The sequence below is a fragment of the Natrix helvetica genome (assembly GCF_964273705.1).
Source record: "Natrix helvetica genome assembly, chromosome: 1".
NCBI lineage: Eukaryota > Metazoa > Chordata > Lepidosauria > Squamata > Natricidae > Natrix > Natrix helvetica.
The window spans coordinates 205,299,448-205,319,486 of NC_138548.1; the positions used below are offsets into that span (position 1 = coordinate 205,299,448).

General features: G+C 40.7%; 1 protein-coding gene across 1 annotated transcript in view; it reads right to left on the reverse strand.

Annotated features, from left to right (window-relative positions):
* Positions 1-20,039, reverse strand: part of LOC309396047 (LIM/homeobox protein LMX-1.2-like) — a 100,003-nt gene that overhangs the window by 7,235 nt on the left and 72,729 nt on the right. The window contains exon 4 of the mRNA XM_081960789.1: positions 1,747-1,979. Coding sequence (XP_081816915.1) covers positions 1,747-1,979 — 233 coding nt within the window. The remainder of the gene's footprint in view (positions 1-1,746; positions 1,980-20,039) is intronic.

Consider the following 20,039-nt stretch of genomic DNA (forward strand, 5'->3'; position numbering starts at 1 on the left):
AAATGAAAAAGACAAGAGCTTCATTAGCCGCACATCTGTGCATCCCAGCATCAGGACCTGGCATGGTTTGGCATGTGTTAAAAGTCATGCACCCCAAAAGAAGCTAAGGCTCAATTTTCGGATCTGCTGCTGCTGCTGCTTTCCTCCTCCTCCTCCTTGTCCTTGCTGCTATAAACATGTGAACAAGTGACAAAAGCCATGAGAGTAGAATGCACCTTTAACTTACTTTGCTTTATAATACTTACATAAATTAGATCTAAAAAGACAAGGAGGAGATGGGCCTATTCCAGAAACAGATGCCAGAAACATGGGAAATGACTTGGCCAAACACTCCAAACTCCCCTTCCCCCACCTCATTGTTAAAGGGATAAAGACAGGAAAGGAACTAAATATTCTTCACATGCATTCCGCTTCTCTTGCAACTTTTTCCACATGAGAATGGAAGAACAGGAACTCCTCTTACATTGGAATGAAGATTTGTATGTTTGCTATTAGCGTGTATGCTAATGGTTTTTAACATACATGCTTCATGTTGTTCAAATCCCAGTTGATTACTAAAATGCACAGTTTATAATTAGATGGGGTTTAGCACCCTAGATTCCATATGTGCTCCTTCCCACCCCCACCCCAACCCCAGACCATTATAGCATTTTCTCTTCTCTAATTGGGGTTTGGATTGCAGGGAAGCAGAGCCGGTTCACTGATTCTAGGCATTTCCCTAACCAAAAATGAGAAATGGCTTGGGTCAATAATGGGTCCTCTGAAAAGATGTAGGTTTTAGCAGGTGCCCAACCACAACAACTCTGATGCTTGGCCCAGATCCAGATGTTCTAATGCATGATGGTCCTTAGCTAGTTTGGCTCTTAACATCCCCAGAATGTAGATGATGACAGTTATATCCAGGGCAACTGGAGAAAGATGTGTGGGGAAAGGAGGTACAGATCTGCCCTTCTCATAACTGTGTAGCAATGTTGACATGTGCAGCCTTTTTCACTGTTACAGCTCTCAGCATATCCTACTACTCTCTTTCCATCCCTGGAGGGTATAGGACCGTGATGGCGAACCAATGGCACGCGTGCCACAGGCGGCACACAGAACTCTGTGGACATGTGTGCTGTTGCCAGCTGCTCTTCCGGTTTCTGGTATGCACACAGCTGGTCTTCGCGCATGCATGAGTGCCGGGAACCCGAAGACCAGTTGGCTGGTGCACATGCATGTGCCAGAAACTGAAAGAGCAGATGGCTGGCATGTGCACTGGCCAGCTAGTTTTGGGGTTTTCGGAGCTCCGCCACAAGCATGTATGCACGCATATTCCAGTTTGGGCCCTTGGAGCTGAAAAAGTTCGCCATCACTGGTATAGGAGTTCTATCCAGCTATATTTTAATCTGCTCTTTTGACATTAACTAGGGAGCTAGAATTCAAAGCAAGAAGGTGGAATTCTTCAGTCTGGGCATTACACTAGGAATTTGGATACAGGGAATCTTACCATTTTGCCTCTTTGGAAGCAGAACTCATGACATCAATGGGGACTTTCTCCTGCCACATTGTGTATTCAGGATTGTGCAAGTTTCTTGATTGGAAATAAGAAACCAGCTAACAGGATTGGATATTCATTTGTCCACATAGGGTTGTGTTTCAGGGGCCTCAGATGCCTGGGAGTTGGTTATGGGACACAGGGTGAGGAAAAGGGCCCCTCTGCGCATGTTGAGGGTCATTCTTTTAACTCTGTGGTCACTCCTCTCTCACCTGACTCAGTGGGTGCAGGGCTGATGGCACTTAGCATTTCTCTCTCCTTCTCGTAGTCGCTGCGGCAAAGCAGCTGCCCTTCCTTCAGCACAAACTCATCTCCGCGCTGCAGCCGCCGCTCACACTCACAGCAGGAGAAGCAGTGGACGTGGTAGACGTTCTCCAGCACCCGCATGATGAATTCAGAAGGAGCCACAGCTTTGAGGCAGCCGCTGCATTTGGTCTGGAAGAGCCTGACCGAAAGGAGGAGGTAGGGGGGGAGAGAATTGGGACAAAGCAATTAAGATGACCAGGCACGAAGCTTATGAAGTTGCTACAGTACATTGCGTTCCCCTCTGCAGACTTTTAGATGTCTAGTGTGCATGCTTACATACTGTACTGATACATCAGCTGCACTAAAGTTAAAGCTCATTCCTCCCCCCAATTTTCACACGATTTCCCATCTGATCGCTACTGGGCCCTACTACACAAACATACCACCTATGGCCCCTTAGGAAACACATGGTCTCCCACTGGATGGCAAAATTTTGAAGTATTATGTCACAACCTCAGTGCAATTGCATGTTCTGCTTGAATGTGGGATTGAGAGGGGATTCTCTCTTGTGCACTGCAATTCAGTTCAATTCATTCCACCATTAAGCTCAGGCAATTCATTCTACTATTCAGCCATATTAATTCGGCAAAACGTCTACAACCTCCATTAGTTTAAAACACCCAGATTGTACTGTAACATAAAGAGCACAAGGATCATTGTTGGTCTTTATGTTAAATATTGAGGCAGCTTATGCCTAAGAAAGGAGATGTAATATCTCAGCCTGAAGTCAATTTAGAAGTGAGAACAATTTTAAGAAACCATCCCTCAATGTGCTATAATTCCTTCGGTTTTAAAAATTGAACACATGTCCAGCTAGGTGGCAGCATCTAGTCTACTATAGCAATTACCTCCTACCCTATTATCCTGAAAGGTTCCTGGAACATTTTCTTGCGATCACTTGTAGTTGAGGCTTACTGTAAAATTATTTTAAATTTGTTCCCTTCTTTTGCAGCCAGAAAAGAATGCCACCTGAAAATGTACCTTTGAACTAGAAAAAGCAATAACAGCAACCACAAATGATGCTGAAACTTGCCGTTTGAATAATCAAGACACAGTTTTACTAAACTAAAATGGGCTTAAACCATTACGGCCATTACTTGAAGAAACACTGTATTATTATTCAGTAGCTTTGGATCAGATGGGATGTGGATCTTTTTTTAAAAAGTAAAATCAAAGCAATGTTGAATAGAAAAAGTAATATGACAAAGTTAATGGACCAGAGGAATGCCATTTATATAGTTTACTTGGACTTCAGTAAGGCATTTGAAAAGGTAGATCATAACCCACTACTAGATAAGGTAGAAGAATGTGGGTTGGACAGCATCACCACCAGATGGATTCGTAACTGGCTGACCAACCGCACTCAACATGTAGTTCTCAATGGAACTGCATCTACATGGAGGGAAGTATGCAGTGGAGTACCCCAAGGCTCTGTTTTGGGCCCAGTACTCTTCAACATCTTCATCAATGATTTGGATGAGGGAATAAATGGGGAACTCATCAAATTTGCAGATGACACCAAGCTGGCAGGAATAGCCAACACTCCAGAAGATAGGCTAAAGATACAGAAGGATCTTGACAAACTTGAACATTGGGCACTATCTAATAAAATGAAATTCAATGGTGAAAAGAGTAAGGTTCTACATTTAGGCAACAAAAACAAAATGCACAGGTACAGTATAGGTGGTACCTTGCTCAACAGTAGTAACTGTGAAAGGGATCTTGGAGTCCTAGTGGACAACTATTTAAATATGAGCCAGCAGTGTGCAGGAGCTGCCAAAAAAGCCAACACAGTTCTAGGCTGCATAAACAGAGGAATAGAATCAAGATCATGTGAAGTGTTAATACCACTTTATAATGCCTTGGTAAGGCCACACTTGGAATACTGCATTCAGTTTTGGTCACCACGATGTAGAAAAGATGTGGAGACTCTAGAAAGAGTTCAGAGAAGAGCAACAAAGATGATTAGGGGACTGGAGACTAAAACATGAAGAACGGTTGCAGGAACTGGGTATGTCTAGTTTAATAGAAAGAAGGACTAGGGGAGACATGATAGCAGTGTTCCAATATCTCAGGGGTTGCCACAACGAAGAGGGAGTCAAACCATTTTCCAAGGCACCTGAGGGTAGAACAAGAAGCAATGGGTGGAAACTAATCAAGGAGAGAAGCAACTTAGAACTGAGGAGAAATTTCCTGACAGAACAATTAATCAGTGGAACAGCTTCCCTCCAGAAATTGTGAATGCCCCAACACTGGAAGTCTTTAAGAATATGTTGGATAGCCATTTGTCTGAAACGGTATAGGGTTTCCTGCCTAGGCAGGGGGTTGGACTAGAAGACCTCCAAGGTCCCTTCCAACTCTGCTATTGTATTGTAAGTATGGCATGCCTCGTTGAAAAAAGTAAAAATAAAGCAGAGATAACTCCTAATTGATAAAAGGTGCGTTTCCAAAGTATTTTCCGGATTGTGTTTTATTTATTCTTCCTGTAATTTAAATACTTTACTCCCCACCCCCTCATCCGAGAATTCTTGAAGAACCTGCCTGCTTCTCTAATTCCAAACGGTTTGTAAACCGATTCTGTCCATAATTCCACCTGTCAGTTTGAGAGGCATTCCTTCCCTGTCATAAATAACAAACAGCACTACCCCGGATCCATGACCCTAAAATTTTCTTTTAATGTCTTCGCCTCCTGGCATAGCGAGGCATTTGAATAGAGAAATCAATAACTCCAGCCAAGACGTTTGCAGCAGATGGTTCTGATGAAGTAATTTGGGAGCTAAACAAACGCGAGTGGGGCGGCTCACCGAGCTGACAGCTTCTCTTTAGCCACTTGACAAGAGAAAGTAATAAAATGAGGATTAATTAGCCTGTTGTTTAAACACACAGGATCCTCCCAGCCAGCGGGGAAACTCATAAACCGGGATTGAGAACAAGACGTGGGTTAATCCTCCTAGCAAACTCTTGCTGAGCGCGGAATGGGGAGGATTTACCAGGGAGGGCTCATCTCTGCCTAATGCTCTTCGCTTGGATTTACACTCCTGCTTGAATAGGCTGGGGCTGTTCCGACGGCCAGAGAGAGAGAGAGAGAGAGAGAGAGAGAGAGAGAGAGAGGAGACAAGATGCCTGCTCGTTTTCTTTCTTGGATTTATTGCGGCTGAGAAAGGAAGGAGGCACATAGGTGTGAGGCGGGCAGACGGCAAACAGAAAGAGCCAGAGCAAATTAAAAGCACTTTTGGAAAGAGCGCGTCGGCCAGGGTGATCGGGGTTCAAATTCCCACACAGCCAGCAAACTCGCCAGAGATGGTCACAGACCATCTCCTCTCCATCTCTGCTGAGTTATTCTGAGAATAAAGTGGAGAAAGGAGAGAAAAACCCACACACCCTCCCCTGAACATCTGGGGGGGGGGGGAAGCAGAATAGAAATATAATAAGATGCATGTGGAAGAGGAGACAAAATAAACTTTTGGCGGAAAAGAGAAAGTGGGTGCATTTTGAAACTGGGATTTTGATCTCCATATGTTATTTCAAAGTCTGATTTCAGAATCCAGTACTTTTCCCAGGGGGAAATGCAGCAGTAACATTTAATTTAAAAAACAAAACAAAACCTGCTCCTACTCTATTATTTTATTTTATACTTATTTTGTTTTGTATGTTTTACATAACATTTTAACACATGCTTTTATCAATATCTAATTGTTTGAATTTAATTATAAACTGCTTTATGATTTTTTTTACAAGAAGTGTGTACAGATGTTTTAACCACAAATACTCAAGGTAAACCGCTCCAAACTTGATTGCAGAAAATATGACTTCAGCAACAGAGTGGTCAACGCCAGGAATGCTCTATCTGACTCCCTTGTTACATATTCTAACCCTCACAGCTTCAACCTTAAATTGTCTACTGTGGACCTCACCCCATTTCTAAGAGGTCCGTAAAGGGGGCATGCATAAGCGCACCAGCGTGCCTACTGTCCCTGTCCTACAATCCCCATTTATTTGTATTCATTTCTTTTGTCCATGTCCATGTTCATATTCATATCTTCTATCTTGTACATGTTTGACAAACAACCAAACAAATAAATAAAGCTGGGTATAAAGTGGACAGTGCAGCTCTTAGAACCAAGTCAATTTTGTTCCTCAGAATGTTACCCCTATTGCATGTCAATTGTCAGAAGTTGGCAAATATTAGTTTGCAAATAGTCAGAGGTGACAGATAAATGCTACCGGCTATTGTATGTTGGCCCTGGGGAATTCCTAGAGGTCATAATATGTACAGTTTCAGAGTACAAAAGTTGATTCAGAGCATGAATGTGATTTAAGAACATGCCAACGAATGTAACATCCATGTCCACACATACTCTAAATCATCCTTTCCTCTTTGCAATTGCAGTTCTGCAGAACTGTAGCCAATACAAATTACCAGAACTTTATAAAAGAGTTTGGAGGACGATGCTGAAAATTATGTAGATATATCTTTCAGCTCTGAAAGGTGGGCAGCTATATAAATGCTGTAGAAAAGAAGCACAAACATGTGAGCATTCCTTTGCAGTGAACTTTGGATGCAACAGCGATGACAAATTTTGTTCAAAAAATAAAATTGTCCAGACAATAATCTCAAAGTTTTAGTGGCAGAGAAGTGCTTTGAAGTTAGTACCAACTTCCAGGCTCAATGTCAGTGATTTATTTCTGTGTCTAAGCTAATCTCTTGTTTTTCCATCCATATCTCCTGGGCATCTGCCAACTGCCTTCTCCATCAAGTTTGCTAGTGAAGATGAAAACATTAAACTGGTGGGTGGAACATGTGGCCCTTCAGATGTGGTTGAACTAGAAATAACAGTAGCATCGGCCAATATGAAAAGAATGCTGGGAAATGTAGTTCAGCAACATTTGGAGTATCATGGATACACCCGTTTTTCAACAGAACATAACTGAATGATGGGAAAAATATGCCCCTTAGAGAGACTATTGATGAAATTCCACTTTGTTATGATTCAGATAAAGTAATCCCGACTCCCAATAGCTCAGAAACTCTTACAGGACGGAAACAAAACAAAAACAAATCACTATCTCTTATCTTTCAAACAAAACTCAAGCCAGAATCACACAATTTTCTCTTTTCTCCTCAGCAATAACCAGTCATTTAAATACAGCATATTTTACGTTGGTAGCAGCGGTGGGTTGCAGGTGGTATGCTCCAGTATGAGTGTACTGGTGCCTAACGGGAGCACTGGGTACTGTTCCGGTACGGTGCTCCGGAGGGCTCACCCACCTGCCCTCATTCCTTACCTGTATTTGAAGGAAACGGGCCATCTGCGCACATACGAGCAGCGTATGGCGCCTGTGCAATGCTCCACCAAGCAGCTGGAGTGTCGCAGGAGGTAAGGATGCATACGCGTGCTGTGCGCGTGCTACGCATGTGTGTGTCTTTGTGCACGCGTGGTGTGTGGGTTCATGAGGTGGCCGCCAGGCCCCGTTGCACTGTACTGGTTGCAACGGGATCTGGAACTCACCACTGTTGGGTAGGTAAAGTTAACCTCAATATATCTGTTTGTGCAGCCGACCACTTTTGGCTTCTGAATGAATTGGCATCCATTTCTTCATCAATTGTCTTCAAAGAGTTAATTGCCCCAAATGGAAACCTTTTTTTTTTTTAAATGATATTTTTAAAACATATTTTCGATACTCATTTTGCACTCGGGCTGCACCTGGTTTAGCCCTTTTAAACTGAAACAAAAAATATGTAAGACACTAGGTCCACTTTTGTTGGTGGATGTAACAGAGACAGTTTTTAGAAGTTCATTGTAATGTGCCTTTTGAGGAATACATGGGAAATCATTACTAGTGTCTTTTTCTGCATTAAATGTTCATGATATGCAGAGAAAAATGGTATGTTATGAAATATGCTATTCCAAGAAATCAAGAATATATAACATTGTTTCCTGCAGGATATTGGTTTTCTTATCCATGGAGACCTGTTTGGTCAATCTTTTTTTTTTTTTAATGAAGCTCATATCCATAATTAGCTATTTCTTCCAGTTAGATAAAATGAGAAAATGCTTCAGGTCTGAAGAACATTGACCATAGCAGACTGTAAGTAAGGAGTGAATATCCATTTTTGGAACATAAATATTTGGTATAGGAAGGAACTAGTTGAAACAGAATATTTTTTCTGCTCTGCTTCTTTAAAAATTTTTTTTTCAAGGAATAGTAGGTGAAAAGTAATATTTCATAAGTCCCTATGCATTATTTGAAAAGGTAGAGATCATTCTCTACCTTTTCTCATCACATTCATGGATTACACCTGTTTTCTATTATTCTCAGTTGATACCTTTATAGATGTGTTGAACTTGAAATTAGCAAAAGTTGCAACTGACATCCATATTGACTGAGGAATTTTGGGAACTGTAGTCCACCATGCATGGAGGAGGTTGGAGAACATTACCTGAGATGCTTAACTTAAACCTAAATATACTCTTCAAATTATAAAGTTTAACATTGTGGTATCAAAGCTATAAATAAAGAGCATAGAATTATTTGACTATCTCTTAAACTGGGCTTGCCTCCTATATTTAAGCATAATTAAGGCTACCAGATCTGGACATAAAGTTAAGGTTCCCCTCGCACATCTGTGCTAATCGTTCACGGGTCTAGGGGGCACTGCTCATCTCTGTTTCAAAGCTGAAGAGCCAACGCTGTCCAAAGATGTCTCCGTGGTCATGTGGCCGGTATGACTAAACGCTGAAGGCACACAGAACACTATTAGCTTCCTACCAAAGGTGGTTCCTATTTTTCTATTTGCATTTTTACATGCTTTCAAACTGCTAGGTTGGCAGAAGCTGGGACAAGTAACAGGAGCTCACTCAGTTACACGGCACTAGGGATTCGAATCGCCGAATTGCAAACCTTTTGATCGACAAGCTCAGCGTCTTAGCTACTGAGCCACCACATCCCTACAGATCTGGACATAGGACTTCCTTTAATTCTTTGTGATCATATAGTCCATGCAACTGTTTCTCTGGAGTTCAGCAACCCAAATCTGGTTGCCTCAGCATACGTAGGGTAGGGGCAGGGAGGACAAATGGCAATGTGACTTCAGGAATGAAGCCAAAGGAAGAATATGCCAACTGTTACTCAGATATAAATATTGTTCTTACTTATGGAGTTTAATTTCTATAGTTGCCCCTCTCCCATACGTGACTCTCAGGGACTCACAAGTCAAAATAACAAAAAACAAAACCTGTATAAATAAAATAAACTTATGTAAAAAAAATTAAAAGAGCTAAAACAAATTCAGCCGAAACATAAGACTGATTAAAATACAGTTATGACAACCAGCTTGGAGTGGTAGTGGTTGAGGCACAAGGCTAGAAATCAGAAGACTGTGAGTTCTAGTCCAGCTTTAAGAACAAAGCCAGGAGGAGGCAACAATAACTCAAAATTAATATCTCTCTCTCTCTCTCTCTCTCTCTCTCTCTCTCTCTCTCTCTCTCTCTCTCTCTCTCTCTCTCTCTCTCTCTCTCTCTCTCTCTCTCTCTCTCACACACACACACACACACACACACACACACACACAAACACACACCACACACACACCACACACACACACACACACACACACAGACGGAGGGAGGGAGGGAGGGAGGGAGGGGGGGGAGAGAGAGATTTTTCTGCTACATATGCCTATGCCATCTGAACTGCAAAATCCAACACTAGATGGCGATAGTAAGATATATAAAACTCTTTACTGCCACTTTGTAATCCATATTTTTGCAGGCATAATTTCATGGCACAAAAATCTCTCCCTCAGCTATTGACTATGGAAATATTCCCAACATAGAAGAAATCATATGGCACACGATTGTTTCAGCTTTCTTGTACATCATCCAGAGTCTTCTTCAGTGAGATACATGGCTATATAAATGAGGTAAAATAACTAATTAATTAAATATTATGCATTAAATAAATATATAGATTTATTTATTTATTTATTTATTTAAAAGATCTGTCTCCATTTCAGAAAACTGCCACCAGAATAGTAGCAAATTGTAAGAACAGCTTTAATAAGAACTCGGAAGGAAAAGAGAGGAAGGAAAGGAAAGGGTTAACCACAATGCCACTCTGGCTGCTTCAAAATCAGTGCAATATCTTCTTGACTGTACAGTAAGTTGAGGTAGTCCTCAACTTGCAACCATTCACTTAGTGACTGTTTGAAGTTAAAACAGCACTGAAAAAGTGACTTATGACCGAGCCTTTTATAGCCTCCCTATGACCATATGATTAATTATAATAGATCAATTGTGTAGCATGTAAAGGATGTATGTTTGTGCTTTTATTTTTATGATTGTAATGTACACTGAAGACAGCATTTCATTTCGTTGTACCATGTGCAATGACAATAAAGTGAACTATGAACCATAAAACCTAGGTGTTTGGCAACCGGGAGGCATTTACTGTGGTTGCAGCATCCCAGGGTCATGTAATCTCTATTTTGAACCTTCTCAGACAGCTTCCAAAAGCAAAGTGAATAGGGCAGGGGTGTCAAACTCAAGACCCAGGGCCTGGATCTGGCCTGTGTGGTACTTAGATCTGGCCCCAGGCCTGCCCTGGAAACAGTGAAGGACCGGCCCACAGTATTTGTGCCAGTGAAAGCGGAACTAGGGAGGGCTGTGTGTGGCCCTCCTGACTTCTGTTTTCATTGGTAGAGGGTTTCAGGAGGCCGCAGTAACTGAAAATGGAGCTCGGGAGCCCGTTTTCACTGGCAGAGGCACCCCCGACACGAGGGACATCAAGCTGGCCATGTCCACCCCCACCCTGGCCATATCCCCCCCACATCTGCCTAAGGTCAGACACAACCATGATGTGGTCCTCAATGAAATCCAGTTTGACACCCCCTGCAATAAGGGAAGCTAGATTTGCTCAATGACTGCCTGATTCATTAAACAGCTGCAGTGCTTCTCTTAACAACTACGGCAAAAAGGTTGTACAATGGAGCACAACTTCCTCAACAGCCACCTTGCTTAGCAACAAAAATGTTGGGCTCCACTATGGTCATAAGTTAAGAACTACCTGTATATGTTTTGGGAAGCTTTACAAAATCAATGGTTACAGAGAGAATTCAAAATTAGTTTGCCATCCATTCCTCTGCCTATTTTCTGGGCATGCAGCCTGCACAAGCAAACACCCAGCCAGCATACTGGCATAAGATAGAAACAGGAGAGATTTAAAGGCCTCCTTGCTTTGCAGAACTTTGAAGTGATCCATTTGGGCTTTGGGCATGGCCTGCATCTCTTCAGTTCAACCATAGGCTGCCGTCCTATTGGTCTGCCAAGGAGAGTAGTTTTATTTCAACCACCCAATCAGGAAGCTTACCATACCTGGGCTGCAAAGAGCCAGGGGATCCCACAGCAGACAGAAAGAGAAAATGTGACTGCTTTGTTGCCACCTGCTTGAGAGACCAGCTATTATTGTTTCCTTACTGTTGCCAGATTCTTTCTACTCTGTGAAAATCAGAACCGCTATCTTCTGGATGGGGAATGGGTGGAAGGCCTGGGCACTTCACTTCCTTGAATATTGAATGAAGCTTACTGGCTTTGGAGTTTGGGGGTGGGCACTTATGCATGTCTTCCCTCCTGAAGAACCATCTTTGGGGAAGTTATTTAATGAAGGAGAATGTTTGTAGCTCAGGGTTGAAATGAGGGGGTTCTTGCTCAGGGGCGGATTCCCAACTGCTGAGCAACTGGCTCGCTTCATGCGCTCTTTGCACGTGCTCTCTCGCTTCGCTCTCAAGCTCGTGTGCAGTTTAGCAAAAATTGAACTTCCGGAGTGCAAACAAGGAAAGGAGCAAGTGAAACAGCTGAGGGGCAGCAATTCAATCTGCCACCACTGATCAACTAGGCTTCAGAAGCAGAAATAAAGGCCAGTATTACCCGGTGATGGGCGGGTGGGCCCACTTTCACGGAAACAGAGAACAGGTTCACTCTCGCCTTGCAGTCAGAACTAACAGTTCGTCCGAACCAGTAGAAACCCACCACTGTTCTTGGTGCTCTCTAAGCTTGGTTGTTTTCTTGCATATGTTTCATTACCCGAATTAGGTAATATCATGAGCGCTATTGATGATGTTATCTAGCTGTGATGTTACCTACATGACACTGATGATGTTTTGGTAATGAAACGTCTGCAAGAAAACAACCCAGCTCAGAGAGTACCGCGGAAGTTATCTCACTTCACAGTTGAAGTTTGCCCAGAAATCAGCCCGTCCATGACTTGTTCGTCCCCTTGTACGGATGAGGTACTACAGTTATCTTTGTGGAACTAAAAAACCTCAGCACTCGCTAGAAATCTCTGAATTTACATCTTATGGGATTGATGGCAGTGACAGGGTGACCTGCATCTATCCATAACTCAATAATGCTTTCCCCCTTAAGCCTCGAAAACAAATCCGTTCCTCTTTGCACTAATTGAAGAAAACAGTCAGCGAGTGTCTCATAAACACAGTGTCAGCTCGCATTACGCAAAATTAAAATTCTCAGCTCCAGGAATTCCTAAAGAGGCTGCTTTTTTAATATCGTCCGAATCCGTTTAAGCCTGGGTAATATTGTTTAGGTTGCTATGGGAACCGGCGGCTGCTCTGTTAGCCACCAGTGGATTGAAAACTGGTATATTATCGGGGCCAGATTGACAGACACGATAACTTAGGGAGTCTGTGTATTACCTGTGAGATGGAACAACTGCCATTTTAGGCTACCCAGAGCTAAGACTTTGTGGGCTGTTAAAACATTGCTTTTCTATGATTATTGGAAGTGGCGTTACAACCTGGGATTCACACAGGTTTCTACTGGATTATCCAGCAAGGGTGGTTCTATGTGCCCCAAATCCTTTGATTTAGTCCCAGGTCAATCCCATTGAAGAATTTATAATCACATGATTCATGGTTTTCTTTTTGTGACTGCTGCTTATATTATTGCTTGCTGCTGGATTTGGACAAAGGGTGTTAGTGGTTCCTGAAGAACTTCAACACAGCTTCTTTTGCCACAGGAGGAGAAGAAGGATTTGATTTCTAAGTTGATATGACATTTAGAACAGTGAAGTGAAATAGTGCAATTCACCATCGGAAGAAAGAGAGAAAGAAGGAGAGAAAGGAAGGAAGGAAGTAAAGAAAGAAGGAAGGAAGGAAGGAAGGTGCTATGAAGGGAAATTCAGTCATATCAATTAAAGCACATAATATACTTTGAACCAATCAGCATAACTCAGTTTTACCTTCCTTAAAGGATTTTTCTAGGATAAAATTAAATGGGAAACTACTATGTATTAGGACTGTAGAAGCCTAATACTATGTATTAGAGCTGTAGGTGCTTCAGAATGGAAACAGATCCTTCCAGATCTTTCCAGATATGTTTGGCAGCTCTTTAAAGCAACTGTATCTTTTCACTGCCAGCATCCAGAGAACAAAAGCAGGATACAGTCAACTCTCCAAGTTGAGCTTGACTTCTGGTGACTTCCTGGATAGATCCATATAATTTTCTTGGCAATGCAATTTGCTGGTACTTCTCCAAGATACTTTTCAACTTCCCAGGCCAGCTGGGGATAGAATGAAAAGTTATGAGAGGAAAATTACAATTAGCCATGATGACACTAGGAAATTATGAGAGGTTATTGCTGCTGTTGTTGTTATTATTATTATTTAACTGATTTCTATCACCACTCAAGTTGTATACAGTGGGGCTAGATATGCTAAAAGCATAACAGCAAGAGAACCAATAACAAAATACATAGAACCTACCACAATGCAGCATAACCAAAACCAACATATTCCAATTCTAAAACCATTCTATGCTCTAAACATTTATATGGGATCTTTTATGAGAAGTCAATTGTCTGCTCTGTTTGAAATGCTTCCCAGCATTTATATGGTTTTTATCCTGTATGGATCCCTTTCTATAAAGTAATCTCCCTACCCACTCTGAAACTCTTTCCACATTCCATACATTTATACTATTTTTCCTCCTTGTTGGAGCCTTTTTATGAGAGGTAATGAAAATACATTGTTAATCTGCTTCCATGCTGATCTGAAATGTCCAAATTTATAAACAGAACCTTTCCAATGAAAAGCACAAGCGCCCTTACAACTTAATTTGCACTTTCCTTGTCCACAGCTTGGTGCAAAAACGAAAGGACAACACGACAGACACAGGGCATCACTGGCACGGATGACACTGTTGTATATAAGAAAATAAACAAAGTTGCTGTCATGGAAGACTTAATTGGAATTCACTAGATTTTATCTTGAGCTTAAGTTTCATGCTAATGAATATAGATTCTCAACTATTGCTTTGTGGAAAGATCTGACACTTTTGCCAATATTAAGTATTTTCATATATTTCTCTCATTAGCATAATCCATTTTCCCCATAGATAAATTGACCATGGTTTACTCAATGAGCTTTCTAAATTGGCAAGAAATTAACCACAGGAGCTGGATTTGCAGAACAATCTAGGCTAAAATATACAGTAGTTTAGTTGGTTTCTAATACTTTAGTTTAACTACCTGTAATACTTTTTATCATGAGAATAAGAAGTCACATTCAATTGAAAACTCAGATTATAAGATACGGGATGTTGAATAAGAAGGTGGCTTTTGGGGAGCTTAATCATCATGGCATAAGAAGCTGGTCAATTGCATCTTATTGAATAACTTTTTGAGCTACTATGTCCACTTTGAGACATAGCAGAAGCAACCATTTCCTTATCTGTGCTGGAATACAATTCATCCTCCAACTGTGGAATGAGGGAGAGGAAGAATCCTGGCCTCTGGATGTGAATAGGCTGTGATGCTCTGGACAACAGTATTATTTTAAATATCCAGTTTATGATTCACTCTACATGGGGTATGCCTTTCCTTTAAATCAGAGGTCTCCAATTAAGCCTGGTGGACTTCAATTCCCAGAATTCCCCAGCCAGCAAAATTCTGGGAGTTGAAGTCCACCGGGCTTAAAGTTGCCAAGGTTGGAGACCCCTGGTTTAAATAACCAAGGAGTCCAACACTAGAGAAGAGGGTAGCCAGTGACTTGCTCAAATGAAGTTTGTCTCTGTTCTCCCTCATTACTAATGGCACTGTCTACAAAGAACAGTGTGACACCTTCCTCCAGTTAAGAGCTGGACTACTATTTTAACAGCATGAAGTTTTTTGTCTATCAGAAAAGCAGATTCGATGACAGCTTTCCCCTTCCATAAAACAAATCAGCAGTGCAAGCTTTGTTTTGGGACTCTTGGGCTTCTTTCCCCTCCTTTTTCTTTTAATTCATTGGTGCTGGCTCTCACAAACTCTTATAGTAGCTGGCCCAGTCAGGAAAACAGACCCCTTTTCCTCATACCCAAATAGGAAAAACTTTCTCAAGTGCTTGGGAGGAGCAAAACATTCTTGCAGAGTTCTTTGCCTTGTTGCAACAGCATGGGGAGCTCACGTTTGAGCCTGGGAAGGATAATTTAGAGAATATAAAATTGGCCAGTGGGATTAAAAGGTGTTAATGAAGCTGGACCTGAGGCCACCTCAAAGGCTGTTGAGTCTCTGCTTCATGAAGCCGCCTTGTTTAGTTAGGGTTTAGTCAAAATGAAGCAGTCCTGGCTTAAGAGAAGGTTTGTTTACTGAGCGCTGAGCTCCAAAAGCCGTCCTCAGCTGCCTTAAATATTGAAGTGGAAGGTTTAAAGCCGCTTTCCAGATTGCAAGCCAGGCCAGGAGCAAGAAATGAAGGGACCCTGGAAGTACAACAATAAAGCCTTTTCATTTCCAAGAGTCTTCCTAACAATGGCAGTGTGAGGAGTACGATTTCAAATGGAAAGTCTCCACCCCCCGCAGCCCTCAAACTTGTCTTGTTAATGTCACAGTGAAGTAACACAGACGAAGCCCCATAACAACATTTCCCAACCAGTTTTCCTCAGATCTATTAGGGGCCTCGATCCCAGGATTGCAGCTGTTACGGCCAATAGCTGTGCTGGCTGGATAGTCTAGATATTATCAGCCTGACGCATCAGCAGGATACCTGGTTAAAAGAATTGTTTTGGCTAGTGATGGAATTAACTAGCTTTTGTTTTGGTACAGGACAATCTAGCCTTCACTGGATCATACCATCTTTTTGATGGATTGCAGTGATAAACTAATATTCTGAGGAAGAATTAGAATTAGTTGTTGGTTATTTCACTTAGGTAGTCATAATTATCCTACTATTTTTTGTCTTGAAATAAGTCTTTTTTCTGTTTCTGTTAGAAGATAGAAGATTGGGAAGTAGTAGTAAAAGAACCTGTTATTGAATTACAAGAGTTTGTTAAAGAAAGCAGTTTAAAATTTAAAATTACAGGACCTGGGATAGCTCCTGTGAAGATGAAGAATTGATCCAATTATAGTAGTGGGCATGCACTTTGGCATGTGTTAAAAACACCAGGGGATGGATGTTCTGTCTCTCAAGTTTTCCTCTCATAAAACTTTATTTGCAAACCTTCACATTCCCCCCTCCTCACCTGTTGATATCTCCTCCTTATGATGGGTGGTATCAAGCTACCAAAGAACAGGGATTTGGAAAACTGAGATTGTGTGTAGCAGTAGAACTCTTAAAGAAATACGATTGACTACCTTATATTCCAGTAGGCAAAATATTATTAACATTTCCTTTTGATTTCATAACAGTCCTATCCAATGTCTGTGTTGATCTGACTCTGTCTTGGATATTGTGTCAATTTCTGACAGCTAGATTTTAAGAAGGATTTGATTCATAGGTTAGGATAGGTTCAGAAATACCTACACCTATAGAACATAAGCCCTATGAAAAGAGATGGAAGGAAAATTTAGCCTTAAGAAAAGAAAATTGGGAGAATGTCCTACAGGAAAAGGATAAAAACATATCCCTCATTTTCTAAATCAAGGTAGAAAATAACAAATTAAAGTTGATGGAAGGTAGCTTTTGATTTAATGATAGAGAAAAAAACAGTAGGAGCAGCTTGGTAGGGGAACTCATTATCTAGAACAGTGTTTCCCAACCTTGGCAACTTGAAGATGTCTGGACTTCAACTCCCAGAATTCCCCAGCCAGCATTCGCTGGCTGGGGAATTCTGGGAGTTGAAGTCTAGACATCTTCAAGTTGCCAAGGTTGGGACACACTGTTCTAGAAAGATGGTGGGTTCTCCTCAATAAATGAATTCCAGAAAAGACTAGATACACATCTAGCAAGGATGATTCATTTAAACTTTTGCTTTAAGCAGTAGATTGGATTGGACTCTCGAAACGACCACGTTTAATTCCATGTTTCCATATAAGCTATCTAGAAGATTACAGGAGATGAAGCCCAATAACTGTGGCTAGGCCACCAAATTAGAAAATACTATTTAGGAATACTCTCTATAACTGAAATATCTGTATTCGATTTCCCATTGGTTTTGTTATACAGCATTTTGATTCTTCATGAGTATCAGAATTATTAAAAGAATTTCAAATATATCGAATAAATAAAAATGAAAGTAAACTTTCCTCACCTTAGACTCAACTCCTGGCCATTGGTACATAAATGGTTTGCTATTGTGTTTCTATTAAAAAAAAAACTTTTCATTTTGGCCTATATTCATGGGATTTTCTGATGATCAAATATCCAAGTACTATACAATTGTAACCTTGTCTGTCTGTCTGTCTGTCTATTTTATTGATTGATTGATTGACTCGTTGATTTCTATGTCCACCCATCTTAGTAAATGGCTCTGGACAGCTTACAATTCAAAACATATATTATGGTTAAAATATTTTAAAAAACAATAAAAACAGTAAAAAAATTCAAAGAGTAGAGAACATTAAAACATCTAATTCAAAGTACACACAAGAGCAAAATATCTGGTCCTTTAACAATGTAGCCAGGAGATGGGACCCTTGGCACATGTGGTGCTCTAGGTTTAGGAGCATAGCATTTTTTTTATTTAAAAACCAACCAAGGCAGACAAGGTGTTCCCACTTAACCTGAGTAAAGAAAATATGGCATTATTATTAAAGTTGCAAATTACTGTTCTGCCAAAAGATCCAGAAGATTAACAGGCAAATCTCCCATTCAGATTATGTCTAGTTCCATTCCCCTGTCCCCCAAATGATATCTCCTTGCTACACAGTAGTCTTTGTGAATCCCGAGAATTGCTTAAATCCTAAATTCCTTTTGTGGCAGATTATTTTCACTATCATTGAGCAGACAGGTCTCAAACTATGCTGAAAGAGAGACATATCCTTCACTGTGATCCTTGATTGTTGGATTCTGGTTATCAGTGGTCATTCAGGTATACATCAGCATTTCTCTCAAACCAGAGGTCGGCAATCTTAAGCACTCAAAGAACCATCTGGACCCGTTTTCCACAGAAAAGTGGAGCTACGAAACTCTTCCGGTGACTCACTATTTCCTGAGTGGCCACAAAACTAGCAAATGTAGTTGAATTAAAAGTTCTGTTTTCTCTTGATAAAAGTACTCTCAAAACAAATGTAGCTAAAGGAGAATGTGGGTATCGTTTTTGATTTAAAATGCACAATTTAATGTGAATGAAGTATAAAGAATGATTGTAGTAATGCACAGAACTCAAATGTAACCAATTGACATGCTAGCTGGCAGTTGTATTGAAGAGTGTTTTGTGTGTGTGTTATTTGTCTAATTAAAACAATAAAAAAAAATAAAAAAAAATAAAAGTTCTGTTTTCTTCTGTAACTTTTCTTGGATTTATCCATGGTTGAATAAAAGCTCAATAAATCGCATGCCAGCAACTGTAACACATTGGCGGTTGTGATGCATATTTTGAGTGACAGGGAGCTGCAGCAGAGGGATGAAAGAGCCACTTGTAGCTCCAGAGCAGTGGGTTGCTGACCCCTGTCTCAAACAAATCCAACCTAGCTGAATAAGAATCCATTAAGGCAGCCAATATGTAAAATAAATGGGTAAATTTGACATTAAGATAATTCACATTTATTGAGGCAGATTTAGAAATAATTACTGGATTGAACGAGAAATACAAAGAAAGGCAGGTAACCAGGTGACGTGTGTAGATACTCAATCTGCTATTTATGTGTTTAATATAAATAGGTTGGTTTGAAGTCCCTGCATTTCCTTCTTGTATTCTTCTTTCAAGGAGCTTGGATTGAACAACCCATTAAGGAGAGGATATATTCAAAAATGGGTTTGAATTCTGTCTTTCTATTATAGAATCTTCTCTGAAGTTTCAAGATTTTTCCAGTCCTCTCTTCTTATAATTTTTAATCTTTAAGCTAAGTTTTAATATAGAATTGTTCTCTCTAAGGTGGGACTCATGGTTACTTTAACAATCTTGCTCAGTGTTTGGATCCCTCCAGTTAATATCACACAACTTTCACTTAGATATATTGTAAGCAATGTACCACTTTAACATAGTGAATCTGTCCTAATTTTCAGGACAGAAGCCCCAAGCAACTTTGAAACAAAAGGACCAAGGAAACTCCAGTTAAAATTAAACTTGTACAACAAAACAGATACAGCTAGTAAGACCCAAAGGGACTCCCCCAAATTTAATAGGCCACTTGTGATAAATCTGAGCCACTGAGTAACACATTTCTGGGCTAACACCTTCCACATTTTTCTTCCAGTTCCCTTGCCTATGCTTCAGTTTTCTCTAGCCATTTATTCCCAACTTCATGCTGTTGGTTATGATGTAGATGTTCCATGAGTTTGACTCTAATAAATCTGGATAGCAACAGATTGAGAAATGCTGCTTTAGACTATGTTGTATGATTTTAGCTCCATTGCCAGAGAAGAGACCCTTGGAAAAAATAAGAGATGAGCCTGAGAACAGCCAATGCAAATCTTCCTGGATCAATCCAGATTACATACTTATGAGAAACCAACAAGCGAGACATGGAAACAACAGTTCAGTCAAATTATTAATCTTTGCACTCTATACCCAAATTGAACCCTCATGGCTAGTACAATAGTACTTGGTACTCGTTAATCGGTTCTAGGAGGCACGACGAGTACCAAAAATGGTGAGTACCAAACAATTCCCCCCTCCCCATAGGAATAATGTAAATAAATTTAACGCACAAAAATACACCAATTGATCACAGAAGCTAAGATAAGACTGCAAGGGAATGTGTGCAGGGCAAGAGTTATAACATGACTAATGCATGACCCTTTGTTTTGGCTTGAAAGGATAGAGAGTTG